At 52.4% G+C, this 17,521-nt stretch overlaps 5 protein-coding genes across 5 annotated transcripts; 3 read left to right on the top strand and 2 right to left on the bottom strand.

The window, feature by feature from the left end:
• The first annotated feature begins 3 nt into the window (after positions 1–3).
• SPB1 (AdoMet-dependent rRNA methyltransferase spb1) lies at positions 4–2,794 on the top strand. The gene is made up of 3 exons (XM_062909383.1): positions 4–269; positions 326–2,132; positions 2,184–2,794. The coding sequence occupies exons 1-3, from the start codon at positions 102–104 to the stop codon at positions 2,735–2,737; spliced, it is 2,529 nt and encodes an 842-aa protein (XP_062768160.1). The 5' UTR covers positions 4–101; the 3' UTR covers positions 2,738–2,794.
• An 11-nt stretch (positions 2,795–2,805) lies between these two features.
• Positions 2,806–4,217, bottom strand: QC763_203420 (uncharacterized protein). Its single transcript, XM_062909382.1, has 2 exons — positions 3,771–4,217; positions 2,806–3,720 (listed from the first exon to the last, which is right to left on the bottom strand). Exons 1-2 carry the CDS (start codon positions 4,037–4,039, stop codon positions 2,832–2,834), a joined length of 1,158 nt encoding a protein of 385 aa, XP_062768159.1. The 5' UTR covers positions 4,040–4,217; the 3' UTR covers positions 2,806–2,831.
• Positions 4,218–4,896: 679 nt separating this feature from the next.
• On the top strand, positions 4,897–9,341 carry QC763_203410 (uncharacterized protein; the record flags this gene model as incomplete). The annotated part of the gene is made up of 3 exons (XM_062909381.1): positions 4,897–5,726; positions 5,791–8,198; positions 8,281–9,341. The coding sequence occupies exons 1-3, from the start codon at positions 5,695–5,697 to the stop codon at positions 9,339–9,341; spliced, it is 3,501 nt and encodes a 1,166-aa protein (XP_062768158.1). The 5' UTR covers positions 4,897–5,694.
• Positions 9,342–10,679: 1,338 nt separating this feature from the next.
• Positions 10,680–10,883, bottom strand: QC763_203405 (uncharacterized protein; the record flags this gene model as incomplete). The annotated part of the gene is made up of 1 exon (XM_062909380.1): positions 10,680–10,883. One exon carries the CDS (start codon positions 10,881–10,883, stop codon positions 10,680–10,682), a length of 204 nt encoding a protein of 67 aa, XP_062768157.1.
• Positions 10,884–15,180: 4,297 nt separating this feature from the next.
• Positions 15,181–16,089, top strand: QC763_203400 (uncharacterized protein; the record flags this gene model as incomplete). Its single annotated transcript, XM_062909379.1, has 1 exon — positions 15,181–16,089. One exon carries the CDS (start codon positions 15,181–15,183, stop codon positions 16,087–16,089), a length of 909 nt encoding a protein of 302 aa, XP_062768156.1.
• Between the last annotated feature and the right edge of the window lie 1,432 nt (positions 16,090–17,521).

The raw sequence follows: 17,521 nt of genomic DNA, 5'->3' as shown, positions 1-17,521 counted from the left end.
CCAAAAAATTTCCCAAGCCTTGCAGCGACACAACCACGACTCCAAATCCCCGTGGGTCCCCTCGTCGTCGCTGTCGCCAACCCGGGAATCATCACGAAGTCATGGCGATCCAGAAGAAGCACGGCAAAGGCCGCTTGGACAAGTGGTACAAGCTCGCCAAGGAGAAGGGCTACAGAGCTCGTGCTGCTTTCAAGCTCATCCAGCTCAACAAGAAATATGGCTTCCTCGAGAAGAGCAAGGTCGTGCTCGATCTTTGCGCCGCGCCCGGTGTATGTTTTTTTTTTTGACGTCAGGCCCTCTTTGGTATGCGCTGACGATGAGATAGTCGTGGTGTCAAGTAGCTGCAGAGACTATGCCCAAAGACAGCATCATCATCGGTGTCGATCTTTCTCCCATCAAGCCCATCCCCAAGGTCATCACCTTCCAGAGCGACATCACCACCGAAAAGTGCCGCGCTACGATCCGAACCCACTTGAAGACCTGGAAAGCCGACTGTGTCCTCCACGACGGTGCGCCCAACGTCGGTACCGCCTGGGTGCAGGATTCGTTCAACCAAGCCGAGCTTGCGCTTCACTCTCTGAAGCTCGCCACCGAATTCTTGATCGAGGGCGGCGCCTTTGTCACCAAAGTTTTCCGATCGAAAGATTACAACTCTCTCCTCTGGGTTCTCAAGCAGCTGTTCACCAAGGTCGAAGCCACCAAGCCCCCTTCCTCGCGTAACGTCTCGGCCGAAATTTTCGTTGTTTGCTTGGGTTACAAGGCGCCCAAGAAGCTCGATCCCCGCTTGCTCGACCCCCGCACCGTCTTCGAAGATGTCGCCGATGCGGCTCCCAACAACGAGGCCAAGGTCTACAACCCCGAAATCAAAAAGAGGAAGAGAGATGGTTACGAGGAGGGTGATTACACTCAGTACAAGGAGATTGCCGCGAGCGAGTTCATCCAGACTACCGATCCGATCGCCATTCTTGGTCAATACAACGCCTTGACCTTCAAGCAAGCGACAAACGGCGATGTGGCCCTGGCGGCTTTGGACAAACTCCCCGAGACCACCGAAGAAATCCGCACATGCTGCGCCGATTTGAAAGTTCTCGGGAGAAAAGAATTCAAGCTCCTCTTGAAATGGCGTTTGAAGGTCCGGGAGATCTTTGGTTTCCCCACCAAGAAATCAGCAAAGGCCAGCTTGGCCGACGAAGTGGCCGAGGTGGAACCGATGGACGAGGAGATGAGAATCCAGGAGGAGCTCCAGAGAATCGCCGACAAGGAGAAGGGCAAGAAGAAGAGGGAAAGGAGAAACGCCAATGAGGCCAAGACCAAGGAGATTATGCGCATGCAAATGCACATGACGGCGCCTATGGATATCGGCATGGAGCAGGAGGGCCCAAGAGGTGAGGGCGAAATCTTTAAGCTCAAGGCCGTTGACGAAAACGGTGCGCTGCGCAAGATTGCCAAGGGCAAGATGGTGGTTATCAAGGAGGCCGAGCAGAAGAGGAGCGGATTCGACTCTGGAATCGGCTCCTCGGGGGATACGGACGATGAGAGCGACGAGGATGGTGATAGGTTGGAGAGGGAACTGGACGGTCTTTATGATCAGTATCAAGAGCGCAAGTCGGCGGCTGATGCGAAATACCGGGCCAAGAAGGCGAGGAAAGAGCACGACGATGAGGAGTGGGAGGGTGTCTCAGCTGACGAGAAGGGGAACAGTGATGATGAGAGCGATTTGGAGATGGAGAGCGGGTCAGATTCGGAGAATGAGGATGAGATGGATGTTGATGAGAAGCCGCTGATAAGCGATCTTGATGGGAAGGGCAAGGGGAAGGAAGGGCTTTCGAAACGTGCGAACCGGTTCTTCGAAAATGAGGTTTTTGCGGACATTTTGGGTGAGATAGAGGAGGAAGAGGAGGGAGAAGAGGAGGAGGTGCAAGTGCTGCAAGATGAGGAGGCCGCTGAGTCATCGGATGACGATATTCCAAGCATCGAGCAGCAAAAGAAGATGCGCAAGGAGGCGGCTGCTGCTGCGAAGAAGGAGAAGGATAATACGTTTGAGATTGTCAAGCGGCCAAAGGCGGAGGAGCAGGATTCGGATTCTGACTGGGAGGCGGTGGAGAAGAAAAAGAAGAAGGATGCCAAGCCTGGTATGTTTTCTTTTCGCTCCCGTCATGACAATATACTGATGAGAATTACAGACATCGACATCGTCACAGCAGAAGCCATGACGCTCGCCCACCAGCTCGCCCGCGGCGAAAAGACGGTCCACGACGTCATCGACGACGGCTACAACAAATACGCCCTTAAAGACCGCGACGGCCTCCCAGACTGGTTCCTCGACGACGAGAAGAAGCATGACAAGCCGCACAAGCCCATCACCAAGGAAGCCGCGCAGGCGATCAAGGAGAAGCTGAGGGCGTACAATGCCAGACCGATCAAGAAGGTGGCTGAGGCTAGGGCGAGGAAGAAGTTTAAGCAGGCGCAGAAGCTGGAGAAGCTGAAGAAGAAGGCGGATATGCTGATGGGCGATGAGGGGTTGAATGAGAAGGAGAAGGCGAGCAGCATCTCGAAGCTGATTGCGCAGGCGAACAAGAAGAAGAGGAAGGCGCCGGTTAAGGTGGTGAAGGCTGCGGGGGCAAACAGAGGGTTGCAGGGGAGGCCGAAGGGGGTGAAGGGGAGGTATAAGATGGTTGATCCTAGGATGAAGAAGGAGATGAGGGCGCTGAAGAGGGTGGCGAAGAAGAAGAAATAGGGGGTTTAATGGTTGGGAAAATGTGTATACCTGGGATATATCAGGCATATGTTGAAGTCATTTGCATGTGATTTTTTACAATTTTTTTGGTGATTTATGTCAAGCGTTGGTGCTGCTCAGCATTATCAACCAGGTCTTGCTCATTCACTGCCTTTTCCTCCTCCTTTTCCTCCTCTTCTCCCCTCAACTCTTTTTTGTAGACTGAACGAACAAATGTGCTTAGGGGGTAGAGGGGCCCGGTAAAGTCCATGTCGTACCAGTAGTTGACTGCTACACAAACCCCTTCGTTGTCGACGCTCTGGGCCACCTTGTGGTACCATAACGCGGGAAGATATAACATGTCCCCTGGATTTAAACTGGCTCGCACAGGGCAGGCGAGGCAGGAGTATTCTGTTTCGTTTTTAAAAGGGCGGTCGGGATCCCAGGTTGGGAAGGGGACTTTTTGCTCCGAGACTTTGAGCTCTAGGTATGAGGGTGAAGATGTAGACCCATCTGCTTCTGGTGATGATGCCGGCTCCTCCTTATTGGCTGCTTCGGTTGGGGAAGAGGTCTTGCGTGAGTAGACTGCCGAGGGAAGCAGCCGCTCATTCACGCAGGGGTGGCAGATGGGCGGGAGGAGGACGAAATGTTTCCGGCCGCGGATCTGGACGTAGATGTTTTCGTAGTTGTCTTTGTGGAGGGCGGTGGTGGAGTGCTGGTTTCCTATCCAGAGGTTGATCGCGTCGGCGTCCCGGTCGAGGGCTATCCGGGCGAAGGGGATGGAGGGGAGGCAATGGGAGAATAGGCGGAGGTATTCATGCCGGAGGTTGTCGTTTTGGGTCTGGGCGTATCTCACTTCGCCGATGGGCTCACCGCCGGCTGGGAGGGAGGACTGGGTGGTGAGGTAGTCAAGGAAGACGGGGAAGGGCTGGTCTTCTTCGTGGGGTTGGGCGAAAACGAGGGGGGAGGATGGGGTGGGGTGTGGTGTTGGGGCGTCTGCGTTGCTTGAGGGAGGTTAGTATGAGATTTATGCGAAGTAGCAAGGAGAGCATACCCGTGAGGCGTCACGGCTACATTCACCGTCTCGTGTTTGAGAAAGTCTTTCAAAAAGTTGACATTCCACTCTTTGGTGGCTTTCCAGTCCCTGGCGGCGCCTCGTACGACGAAAGGGGTGTTTTTGGCGACATATCTCATAAACTCGAGGGGACTTGGCTCCTCGGCTAGCTCTTCGATGACGGAGCTGTTGAGCTCATTGTAGTTTTCGATGAGTTCTGCTATGGGGTCTGGGTTGTGAGATTCATCCTCGATAAGGCCACCATCCATCTTGTAAGTGGCAGTTAGGGATGTTTAAGCTAACGAGGGTAATTATGAGTGGTGAGTGAATATGTGACATGACGCCCGTGAGGCCTAATTGGATCTCACATGCATAAAGTTACCTTGAAAAATGGTTGGTTTGCGGGCAGCACAGTGTGGCGGTGGGATTGCAAGCACGGAGGGGAGGGGACACAAAGTTACAGACACAGACAGACACACGAGCACCTTGATGTCTTCTTATTTTTTAATGTTTTTTTTTAAATGTTTTTTTAAATGTTTTTTTAAATGTTTTTTTTTTAAATGTTTTTTTTTTTTTTTATTTTTTTATTTTTTTTTTTTGGAATTATTTTACTTGATACAATTGCCCTTGCATCAATAATTAACTGTCACGCCTCTCCAACGAAAAACGGCTTCAAGAACCTGCCGGCGGCGGCGAGGGGGACACAAAAGAGGTAAAACCCACAGGCCAATCGTTAGCGGGATAATGGTCAACTCCAACCTCCCAAAAGCGTCTTCAGCTTTCGCTTTTTTGGGACCGAATCGACGATTTCGACCCACAGAAGCTGTCGGTCGACGGTGAAAATCAAGGACGGGTATCGGGCGCTGTGGGGACCCTTCGGCCCTTTCCCGATGTGGCATCGGCATTACGTCTTCCAAGCCTTTTTTCTCAGAAGAGAGACACATCTCACCCCCTCCCTCTATTGAAAGCTTGGTGTCTTTTTGAGGGCGATAATTATTAGGGGTCCTATCTAAGGGCTATCTAAGGATAGGGTATCACGTTCCCTGAAAGGTACTTAGTGTAGCTTCCCGTCCAGTGCCGAACACAGTGTGTACTTGATGGGGATATCTTTATTAATTGGAGCCAGGGAGGACGCCAAGCAGCTGAGAGACCAGTGTGCCTCAAAATCGAATTCTTGGAATTCCCCATCGCACGGGGTCGGGAGCCCATCACCGCAGAACAGAACATCCACTCACTCATCCCAGCAACGAGCCGCCCCCACACCTCAGCAGAAGCAACACGCACAGCAGAGCACAGCAGACACCTCATTCCATCCCGAGTCCATTCATTTCATTCAAAAACTGCCCTCAAGTGCCCCGATCTCAACAACTCGCCGCGCTCGAGGCAAAGATTGCCTGCCGGAGCTGCATCCGCTGAGGAGCACGGATCACCTACTTGAAGAAACACCACGACACCACCAGCTCCAGCTCCAGTTCGTCACAGGAAGCTTGCAGAGCTTGCAGATCTACGGCTCCCCCTCTCACTAGCAAACTCTCATCACTAACCTCGCGGCCCGGTCAGAAAGCCATCTGTCCGTTGTCCCGCAGCGTTCAATCCACCGTTGTGCATTGCTATTGCGTACTGTAACCGATCAAGAGCCCTCGGCCCGCTCATTCGTGCCTGGTAGTGAGTGGAAGAGGACGGGGCCAACAATTCAATACAGCTCACCTCATCCTCGACACCTCACTTCCTGTTCCCAGAGTCTCAATCAATAATGACCGGTCGCCCATAGCCTTCAACTCCCCTACTCTCACGGGCCGGCTCACTTCAACTCCCCGCACTCCCAAGGATCCAGGGTCTCCTGCTGGCAGGGACTGGGAGGACCGCAGACGGGTTCCATCTTCATCACTGGCCGCCACCCCCCACCCCCTAACGATCTGCGACTATGCTGTGGTATTTTCTCTACCCCTTCCGAGGGTATGTGCTGGTTTCTTTACATGTTATTGCTGAGACGTTCGGGCATTATGTTGACAAGCCGTAGGACGACGGATGCCCCTAAGCTCGCACCAGAACATCCACTGCGGGTCGCCTTCCAACTTTATGCAAAATGGGCTGCAAGCCATGTCAAAATTGTCCTGCCGTCTTCGACGGCCTTGATTTTCATGTTTTTGTATATTTTCCCCTTCCTCTACACCACCGATGTCACCAACATCACCAGCGGCGTGTCCAACCTCCCACACCATGTGTGGACTGACGCTCAGCCTCTTGAGTTGGACGTTGAGCCTGATGTGATAATGCGCTCAATTTGGGTCCACGGGAGCTATATGAAGGCTCTCGAGAAAAATGTCTTACTGGGCGCACTCGAACTTCAGGATGAGCTTTTGGGACCGACCACCAACTTCAACCCCCGCCAACCAGCAAACAGGCCCGAGACATCCGAGCCCGAAGTCGTCGATGGTGACCTGACTCCCCGCCAGCGAGATGCCTATCATATCATCAACGGCCTCACCAACCAGTCGTGGTTCTTTCACTCGCCACTCCAGTATTGGGCCGGCTCAGCAGGTAATATCCAAAACGACCAGGACATTCTCGAGACGGTCAATGCCAGGAAAACTCAGTCGACGTCTGTCAATGTCACCCTGCGACACTCGATTGTGTTCAGCGGCAAGCGGTTCGAAGAGCGCCGTCTCGTCGCTGCCGACGCCCTGGTCATCACTCTGATTCACCTCCGGGACTCGCCGGTTGGCCGACGATGGGTGAGAAGAGCTGAGGAGCTGGCAAATGAGCGCAGCGATACGTGGAAAATCATCCCTTCGGACGGCAGGAGCCTTTCAGATCAGCTGTACGAGTTTCAGTTTCGGCCCTTGTCGTGGCCTGATGTGGGACTTTTGACGGTGGCCTATTCCATCTCGCTGTTCTACCTGTTGCTTTATCTCAGGAAGCTTCGCGCCCTCAAATCCAAGCTAGGGCTCATGGTCTCGATACTCGTTCAGATCACCGCGTCCATCGTGTCGAGCTTCACGGTTTGCGCCATATTCAAGATTGATCTTTCTCGAGTGCCTTCGTACGCCTACCCGCTGGTGGTTCTTGCCATCAGTCTGGAGAACTCGTTGCGGCTGATCAACGCCGTCATTATGACGTCCTCCACCATCAGCAACAGTGACAGGATAGGGGAGGCCTTCGGAGAGACAGCACACATCGCCATCGCCAACCGAGTGCAAAACCTGCTGATATTGTTGGGTTTATCGCGGTATTCGAACCCGGGTGTCGCCGCCTTTTGCACCTTTGTTGCGATTGCGACCGTGTTTGACTTCATCTACCTGTCAACATTTTTGCTGTCTGTCCTCAGCGTCGATGTCAGGCAAAGGGAACTGCTCGAGTTGGAGAAGGCCTTCTTGTCGCGCACCAAGTCTTCCGAAAAAGACAAAAACAAGTCAGCCTGGACGGAACTGGTCAATCAACTCCGTGTTGGCGAAACCGCAGTGTCGACCAGGATTGCCGGAACCATTGTCGTCATCTGCTTTGTGCTCACGGCACAGTCTCACTATGCGACAGAAGGCAACCGGCAGTGGCTGAGCCAACTCTTCAGCTTGCCATGGAACAGGACCGTTAGAAGCGCTCCGAAGCCGTCGTTGCTGATTGATATTCACCAGGCTAGAAGCCCGACCTCATGGCTCCGCCTTCAAGACCACGAGACGGCTCGGGAAGTCATCAACGTCGTCAAGCCATGGGCTCACAGCTACGTGGCTCGCGTGTACGATCCCATCATTTTCGTCTTGAAGGGCTCCGACCGCGTCCCTCGCACCCGAGAGCCCATGTTTCTACCTGCCGTGTATGACTTTTTGCATCACGAAGTGCCCAATTTCGTCGTGTTATTAATGCTAGTGTTTGCGGCTATACTGTTGGGTACAAAGTATCTTCTCCGGGACGAGTATGAAGATTTGGGGTCGGAGCATCCGGACGATGAGCCGTTGATTTCTGTCAAGTCTTTGACCAAGGGCCACAAGCTGGATGTTGTCATGATGGCTGCGTCACCGGGTGGTTCGCTGGTGTCGGTTGGTCTTGATCGTGCTATTCAGGTTTGGGACGTGCCAATAGGATCCGGGCACAGGGTCGCCTCGGATCACGAATGCCCTTTGGAGAATCCTTTCCCGGTGCTGAGCATGGCCATCGACTATGGGTCCAAATGGTTGGCTTTGGTGTCGTGGCAAAGGGTGTTTTTGTGGAATCTGGAGGAACAGCAGTGGGCCGGGACGAGAGACATTGACTTGGGCGGACATAAGCCAGAAGCATTGTTTTTCTGCCACAAAGGGGCGGGTACAACGCCGACCTTGGTGCTGGTGAGGAGGAACGGAATGGGACTGGAGATGGAACTGGAAGTCGACGAGTCGAGAGATTTCACCATCTGCAAAACACCACTCGTCTGGGCGGTACAGTTTCCAGATAAATGTGAGTTTTACCAACACCTCTCTCGTGAACCCTTCTTTTTTTTTTTCTTTTTCTTTTTTTTTTTTTTTGCTGACCAACACAGCTCACTCATTCAACAATAACCACCACCCACCAATAGCCATCCTCACAGCCTCTCGCAAGAGCTGCGTTCACCTGGTTAGGCAGCAGGGGAACGAATGGGTCTCGACCGAAGTCAACTTTGGCGAGCGAGAAGCCAGGGACGTCCACTGCGTCCTTCCCATCCCGGCCTTGTCTGCGTATTTGATCGGGCGGTCTCGATCAGTCGACCTCGTGGATCTCGAGTCGTCCACCATCCTTCGCACCTTTTCGACCGAGGTCATGCAACCGCGCACGTTGAAGCACATACCGCAGATGAGGGCTCATCAGCCAAATCTCACGTCACTTACTTTATCATACGTCAGCACAAAAACGGGGGATCTAGTCATCCAAACTTATCTGCCGGAAAAGGAAGACGATAATCTTGTATCGTACTGCCCTTCAGATCCGAGAAGCAGCGGCCACAGACGGCTGGGGGAGCTCACGGAGAGGAAGAGAAGGATTCCCAACCCGGGCGTGTGGGAGGCTCTTCCGGGTGGGAATATTCTTGGGGTTAGAAGGAAGCAAAGCCCGCCGACGACAAACCGACCACGGTCGCTCTCCAACAATAACACGGGTGGGATGATGATGCGGAAGAGACGAGGGGTGGTGGGAAGTCAGCAGCAGAAGCAGCAGCAGCAGCAAGCTGCCAATGGCGGCCACCATCATAATCCGCCAGAAACGACGAGGTGGGAGGCGTGGGTGATGAATCATCCGGAAAGTACATGCGGATTTGAGACGAGGCTGTTGGATGAGGAAGACGGGCTGCTGAATGATCAGCAGCAGCTCATGATTTCGGAGGTTGGGCCGATGGTCAAGTTTGGCAACATGAGCGTTGCTGTTGCGCTGGGGAATGTGGTCAAGGTTGTCAGCGTGGGGCATGAGCATTTTGATGTGGGGTTGGGGGATGGGTTTGGGGGGGGGTTGGGGGGTGGGATGATGATGATGATGGAGTCGAAGATGGGTTTGGCGAGTAGGAGGAGGAAGGTGGGGGGTGGGAGGGGGGTTGGGTCGATGGGGAATGGGGGGGTGAGGGTGGTAGGGTAGGGTAGGGTTTATTTTTTATTTTATTTTTTTTGGGTTTTTTGGTTTTTTGGGGGGGAGGGGTTTTGGTTTGGGTGGTTACCTCTGTATAGGCGTTAGTTTTTTTTTTATGTGTTGTTTTTTGGGTGTATTTTGGGGGAGGAAAGAAGGAGATGTAATTTTATTTTTTATATATACCCCCTTGGATTCGTGAGAAGATGGATGTATATATATATGTGTGTGTGTGTGTGTGTGTGCCGTAAGGACTGATCTGGGGTGGGATGAGGGGATGAGAAGAGGAGGGGAGGGAGAGAGGGGTAGAGATGGGAGGGCAAAGAAGGTTTGTCGTTTGGTAGAGAGACTAAGCGATGTTTTTTCTTTTTCTTTGTGATGTGGTCGGTTATGTCGTGCAGAAGAACATCGGGGACATCACACCACACCTGCGATGTCTAAGTTCTGACGTGATATTTTGTGGGTTGGGGTTTGAGCTGCTGGGAATGGTGATTACTGTAGCACCTGCTCGTGTTGGAGAAGAATTGCGAGGTCAGTACAACCTGTGTAGTAAGCACGACGTGTTATGGCCGAGTTTCGGGAAGGGGTGATATCCGGGCTGTCGGGTAAGGTGAGTGGTGTGTGGGATTAGTGATTGTGGAGCGAGGGATGAGTCGTCAATTGTTTTTGTTGATGCTGAGTGTGTGAGGTTTCTGCGGGAGGTATACTCGTGTTGGGTCTCCACGGGAATCAGACGTGATGACAAAGGGATATGATGTCAATGAAGAAGAAGAGAAAAACACAGGAAAACCCCGGGCACGCAAGATACGCTCAACAGTGGCCCTGCCCACTGTAAACATACCAACCAAAACAAAAAAGAAGAAAAAAAAAGAAAAAAGCTTAGGCAAAGGGATATATGAAAAAATATTTGTTGTGTAAACTTTATAATAATGGTGATCATCATACTCCCCCCCTTCAACCACCAGGGTTGGAGAGGTGTCCCAAGTGTCTTATCATACAGCAAATTTCCCGTTCTGTCATAACCCATCTCATGAAGAAACTCGTATCATAACATCCCAATCACAACATTCGTATGTGTTCCCGGTGTCGGTACAAAAAAAAAAAAAAAAAAAAAAAGTCTAGGCAATACCCTGTCGCTAATGCCCACCGCCCATAATAAAAGAATATCTGCCGGTCGTTGTCATCCTCGTCGTCTAATTCGTACCCGTCATAGTCGTGTGTCTTTGTCCTGTCCTCATACCATGCTCATGTCGTCTCGTACTAGCGTTGCTTTTGTGTTGTTCATAAGGTAGTTTCAGATTATCATTCATGCGGTACAGTGACCCCTAGTTTCCTTTCTGTGGTACTGATTTACCGCCGCCTTGACGAGTGAGCCGACGACGACGGTGCTGGGTAATAAGCCTTGCAGTCGTCACAGTACTCCTCCATGCGGATCGTCTGCCATATCGACCTGTCCCCGCAGCGGGTCTGGATCATGCTGGCCGGGTCGCAAAAGGTGGCAAACGAGAAGGTGATGTGCTTGCAGAGGAAGGCGTGGGCGTAGTATTTACACATCTTGTGTCTCTGTATGTGGTATGATGCAGATATGATGTATGGTAGTTGTGGCCGTGGGATGTCCGCGGGATGAGGATTGAGGCAACGTCAAGTTAAGGTTGGCCCAAGGTGGAGAGAGATGGAGAGAGAGAGAGAGAGAGAGAATATACTGTGCGTACTCCGTGTCTGGTGATGAGAGAGGTGAAGTCTATGGATGGGATAGGAAGGAACAGGGGACACATAACTTAAAGTAAGAGAGAGAAAGAAAGAAAGAACGCCTTGTTTCTATTTTAAACAACTATCACAAAATGGAATGTAGGGTATGCAGGAATAAAAGTGAGATGATATAGATGAGACCAGACCTTTTGGCAACTTTCTAACTCACCTTCTTCGTATAACATCCCACATCGAGTCCAAAGCCCAGGCAACCACAAACCGGAATATCGGGACTGGCAGTGTTGCGGTGGGATGGGACAGACAAAATGGGGATAAACCAGCTGAAGAGCCAGTGGCGAGATGGTTCCCGCCTCATATGCGCAGCAAGACAAGTCGTGCAGATCGCCTCAAAGGGCAGGCCTCATCCAGCTTTTGTTCCTGGCTTCGGAGAGGGCTGACTACTACTACCACGTTTTGCTTGCTTGCAGCTTCGGCTCTCAGCTCGGCGGTGGGGAAAATGGTGTGTGTTCTGCAGATGGCAGATCGTGTTGCGTATGCCTCTCTTTCTCTGCCGCAATCTAACCGGGCCCCGACGCTGACTTGCTGGAACCTTTTCATCCATGCAGCACGAGGTGGTATGCATCCGGGAGGATAGGTGCAGCCTCAGCTGCCTTGCAGGCTGGGTACCTCGAGTCTTTCATAGGACGACGGCAACCCCACCTCCCTCCCAACACAGCCAGTCTGAAAGTTCTCACCGGCGCCTCAGAGGCTGAAAGGCATGATGAGGCCATGGAAGCTGCCGGAAAGGGGAACTCGGAGGGAAGGGTTATCTCACCAACGTCGACTTCACACTGCAACATGGCCGGCATAAGCAAGTGGTTATTCCCCGTCTTTGGGCCGTGCCGTACGGTCCAATGGAAACACGGATCCCGACCGAACGGCGAGCGGCCCCCGGTAGCAATAGATGGCTCTGCCCCCGAGTCGCAGGCTCCTTAGTCTCGGACTCAATCAAATCACTTGATCTTGTGCGGCTTCCGAGATAGGAATGCTCCAAGAACCAGAGGTTGCAGCTGTGCAACACTCACTCACACGTCTGACCGCCTCCCGCCTTCGGGACCCCAAAGTATGGGGAATCAGTGATAGATGATTAGTAGCCAAAAAAGGAGGCTCTTCTCGTCAACCTGGTTTTGTTACCCGAACGTCGGCCGGGAATATTGGGACTCGAAACACAAGAGACGGCTCTTTCCCACGGCGGGCTTTTATAGGGCTGCAGGGCCCAACCAGTACGACGCAGTGTAACGGAGCAGTGAAGCAATCGAGGTCGATCGGAGCGTTATACGTACTGCTGAGCGTCCCAAAACGGGTGCGGCTCGTGTTGGGTGTGGTTGGGGGCCGAACGACGGTCGAGAAACCGAGGGTGTCCCTGATGGACGACCGGTTATCAGCTACTGTTGGAGCTGGAGCTGATTAAATATGCTGTTTTGGATACCAATTCCAGTCGGGCCGTGGTCCATGGAGGTTGAGCGAGGGGCCTGATCCATCTTCACCGCCAGTTTCTTCTGATGAGGCAAACGAAAGTGGTGTGGAGACGGGCGATTTCGAGGCCAGCGGGAGCCAGCGCTGAGCTGTCAGGAGTACCATGCTGTTGTGTAAAGATGGCGATGCTGGCCATTGAGTGGTAGGTGGTGAGCAGTGAGGGGTGGCCGCAGATGCCCAGGCCAGGTCTTGGCTCTTCTTTTTTCGATGCTGGTTGCTGGACCCGCGTTGATTTTGTGTGTTGTTGTTGTTGTTGTTGTCGTCAGAGAAAATGGAGGTGGCTGGGAGTCCAATTGATTGATTTGATATCTGTCTCGTGCTCAATTGAGCAGAGACGAGTATGCCATCGATGCTGCCATGATTGCGGGGAAGGGATCCTGTGATTACATCACCAGTCCAGTTCGAGATGTTGAATCCTGGTTGTAGCGTAAAACGAAGACGAGCACGAGGTGTATGTGCAACCGAAGACCAATCGTGTGAGGCCCATGTTACTTGAGAATAAAAATATTCGACGAGAACGTGGTTCCCGAGACACAATGAAAATCGGGACGTCGCTCTGTCTCACTCACCCGCTTTTGGGTGGTGGGAATTATGAAACAATGCAGAAATGTTAGTGAATGGCAGGAGATATGCAGGTGATACTAACAGAAACTACCCCAAGGGACACCAACCCTCATAACCCCTTGCCCCAGCCCTGCCGCCCTGCCCCCCGCCTTCGATCTTGCTGTTTGATATGCTCGGTACCAGTCAAATCACCGCCGTCTTTTTTTCGACTTTGGATCTCGTCCGTGTGTCGTCCGTTCTTTTTGCCATTGAAGGCTCCTGATACACGACCGGCGCTTGATTGCCGGCGCCTGCGGCTCTCCGACCGTATTCCTCCCCCCCACAGAACCGCGTCTAAGGACCCAGGGCCCAGCAGCAGCGCGTCTTTTTGTCGTCGTATCAGCGTATCATCAGAGAGGAGGCGGTGGACAACTCACCTTGCAGAAACATCCTGCATCTCGAACCACGCCTTGTCCGTCACTCATTTGGGCCTGCTGCTCTCTCTGCCTTCTCTCCCTTTCCCTCCTTTTCCTCTCTCTCGTTCATCAGTCGCTCATTTGAAGGGCCCCCCTTCGTCCCAAGTCGCTCTTTTTTCTTCCCTGCCCTGACGTTGCAGCTGTCGGTGCGTCTGCATCTGCGTCATCCCATCGAAGCAAGCCGCCATCGCATCGCATCGCGTCCAAGGCAGGTCCACTCGTTCATGCAGGAGACTGGACCCTCGTTGTTCCTTGCTGCTGCTGCTGCTGCTGGTGCTGCTCCTACCTTCCTCTCTTTTGCTCCAGCGCTTCGAGAACAAGAGGAGACAAGAGACAAAACACAAGGCACAAGAAACAAGACAAGATCCCAACCCCCGGTTATGCATCTTGCGCTTTTGCCCTCGTCCACTCTTGGCTAGATTGCCGCCGCCCACACTCACATTCGAAATCCTGCTTACGCGGGGCTCAAAACCCCCCTTGTTTACTTTCCCCGACCTCACCCTGCATGAGGCGGCAGCCGACCTGGTATTTCCACCTTTCACCTCGTCTGCGACCTCAAATCCCATCGTGAGCTTCAGCTTCTTGACCTCACTTCGACTTCCGCCGCGCCCGGCCCTTGACTCCACCGCGGCTCCCGTTCTCGACTTGGCTCCCGGAGCTGGCCATCTGAAGCGACGCTACCACTTGTCACGGCTCCAGGGGTTTCAAAGACACTCCACATCTGGCACCTCGACCTCCCCAGCCCCCAAGTGTGCTTTCGTCTTGATTTTACGGGGCCGTCATCGCCAGTTCTGGGTCGCCGGTTTGACCGCTCTGCCCCTGGTCCACCGATACGGGGATCCCCTCAACGTCCAACGGCGTCTGCGTTTGTGCTGCTGCCGCTCGTTGCTGCTGGAACTGCTGCGGTCTCTCCCGCTCCCGCTGCCGCAGCTGCAGAACCTGGGGAGGATTTGACATCTGCCATTGCGGGTAAACGACACATGCCATCGAGACCCGGACGTCGTCGCCATGCCCAGTCTCGCAAACCGCACACTCACCACCACCGCCTCTGACTCCCAGCCTCGACTCTTCCTTCTGTCCTCTCGCTCCTAACGACGGATTGTCTTGCCTGTTTCACGAGGCTGCCGATTCGCTGTTCAACTTGTACAAATTGCGCTTTGGGAGGCTGCCCGCTTTCGCTGTATCATATTGGTCAGTACTCCTCCAATCGTCATGCTCACCATCCGACACCCGATTCTCATGCCAACTTTACAGTCTTTTCTGTAATTAAAACGGAGCCATTCCTCGGACTGCGGCTCGTGACGCTTGATTGTGGCTCCACGGCGAGGCCGGATCAAGAGCCTCTTTGACTATACTAAACACAGACCAAGTAGCCCCTCCCGTTTCGGATGCTTTTCGACTTTTGATGCAGAATACGATCAGCCCCAAGCAACCACCAGTCACCCGCACTCTCGGTTTTCTTATAGGACCGGCCCTGCATTACTTGTTCTTTACACCTCGGTTGCACCAACCCATTGCATAGCTTCACCGTAGCCGGGCCCTTCCTCTGCTTTGCGTTCTCCTAACAGGGCAAGAGGTCACAGACCCATTCTCCTCCGTCTGGCTTCATGGCGTCCTCCGAAGTTGATCAAAAGTTTCTCGGCAAGGCCGCCAAGGCCGTCGAGCACGAAAACCCCCTGCTTGCTTCCGTCCTGTACAAGATCCTGGGACTCTCCATCAACCTTTCACATCAGCTTGTCAAGGCCAAGAAACAACGACGACCGGATGGAACCCCCACATCAGCCCAACTGGATCTGTCATTTCACATAATATGGCTCTCTCGAGAAGGATTGGTGTTGCTGGAGCAGTATGTGGTGCCCATGGTGGGGGCCTATACCGAACTCAAGGTGCTCGCATACAAGCTGCGTGCTTCCTTCTACCACATTTTCGTCCTATTCCACAACACGCCCCCGGTATCTTCGATGGGCGTCAACACACCCGACCCCCAGAATACACCACAATCACGACTGGACAAGGGCAAGGGAGTCGCGACGGATGACGGCAGTGCTCCATCAAGCGCAAAACCAAGCCGAAATTTTGAAGGAGGACCGGTTGGGCCACCACCAGGCTTTGGTCCTGAGTCACCATCAGCGTTCCTTCTCAAGCCCGGCGATTATTTACCAATAGCCCATCAGTACTTCAAGGAGGCTGCCGAACTTGCCGACAAGATCTTGTGGGGCTCACATTCATTACGCCTGTCGGTCAAGACAGAGTATGCTGCCTTTTTATACGAATGTGTCCACGATTTCGAAGGAAGTCGAAAATTGGCCAAGGAGACAGTCGCCCAGGTCTATGACGCCACGGAAGGAATCGACAACGACATGTTCAACGATGCCTGTGAACTAGTGACCGTTTTGGGGAAGATGATGAAACGAGGGCTTAATTCGAGCAACAAGAACCCAGCATCAAGCACGGGCTCGCAGCCGCCAGCGAGGACAGAGCAGGGAGAGCCAAGCGCGCCACCAGGGATGATATAACGGAGACTTCGAAAGACGATCACGGTTTTCTACTTGATCGACTACTACACCCCCAGTTCGAAAATAATACAACCCTTATATATTCGGTGATTTTCCGCGCAAATTTCCGGCATCAAACTGGGACATGCTTCTCGTTTCTCACAATCATCTTTGTATGCATATACTGTACATACGTTTTCCGGGAAGGGTGGGGGGTTAAGAGGGAAGGAAGGGTGGACAGGTCAAAAAGGAGTTTTGCAGTGGAATCTTTTTTCTGCTTTTAATGTTTATTGTGTTTTTTTTTCTGGCATTATTTTTATACTCCTCTTGTCTTTCTACTGTTGGTCGATGATACCCGATACGTCGAACTCAGGCGACGGTTGTCTTTTGGTGTTGATACTATTCTGTCTGTCTGATGGTGGTGTGTGTGTGTGTGTGTTTGTGTGTGTGTTTGGAGTTTTGTTGTCTTGTCGGTTGTAATTTGGGATTTTTGGTATTTATGGGGGAAATTTGTGTGTTGGTGTTGAAGGAGGGGATGGGAGGAGGGAAGGGGGAGGGTGTATTTATGGTAGATTTGACATATTGATGTTGATTCGAGTGGATTTGTTTGTGTTTTTGGATGTGTTGATTTTGTGATCGAGGTTTGTCATGGGAGGCTTTGGAGTTGCTCCCCAGTAACCACTACACCTCATGAAAGATCCACCAAAGGCCTAAATGACCCTGCTGAACTTGAATTCGACACACCATACCCGCTGACAACTCGGTATAGTCACCCGATCCTCTTCCACCCACCTGAAGCCAAGCATCAGTGGCGTCCACCACAAACATCAAGCCACTAACAGCAACAACACCCACATGAAGAATGGTGTCAAGGGACGAGGGTGTTTGCTCCCTTTATCAACGCATGTGCCAGTCCTCCCTGTTTCTGAAATGATCACTGGTTGTTGTTGGTGGTGGTTCTTCTGATTGTTGTTGGCGGTTCTTTGCTTTTGAAGTTCACTGGACCAAGAGATTTACCCAACAGCCAGTCCATGACATCTTCATCAACAAAACCTCTATCAGTCCAGAAAGAAACACAAGTTCAGTTGGGCATGGCCAACAGCCGTCGTAGAAAGACTTTTAAGGGTGTACTCGAACCAACAACGACCGAGACCTCGACGAACATGCGAAGATGACGGGATCAGGAAAGTTGGGTGATTCTGAAGACGGCTGTTGGATACAATGATGTAGATTAGAGAGAGGCTGCCGAATGGGCCTCTTATAACCACAAATGTAAGAAGAATATCGGATGTTGGAAGAGTGAGCCACTGAGGCTACACCGTCTGCAGACAATAACCACGTCACCTTCACCTCCTGAGACAAAGCAAACGAGTGAAATTGGTAATCGGGCCATTTGGTGTAATAGCATGACATAGCAATCCAGTCTGATGGCTTGGAATGACTTAGCATCTGA

The sequence above is a fragment of the Podospora pseudopauciseta genome, assembly GCF_035222475.1.
Source record: "Podospora pseudopauciseta strain CBS 411.78 chromosome 2 map unlocalized CBS411.78m_2, whole genome shotgun sequence".
NCBI lineage: Eukaryota > Fungi > Ascomycota > Sordariomycetes > Sordariales > Podosporaceae > Podospora > Podospora pseudopauciseta.
Note: the sequence above shows the minus strand (reverse complement) of the source record. Positions and strands in the feature narration are given on the sequence as shown.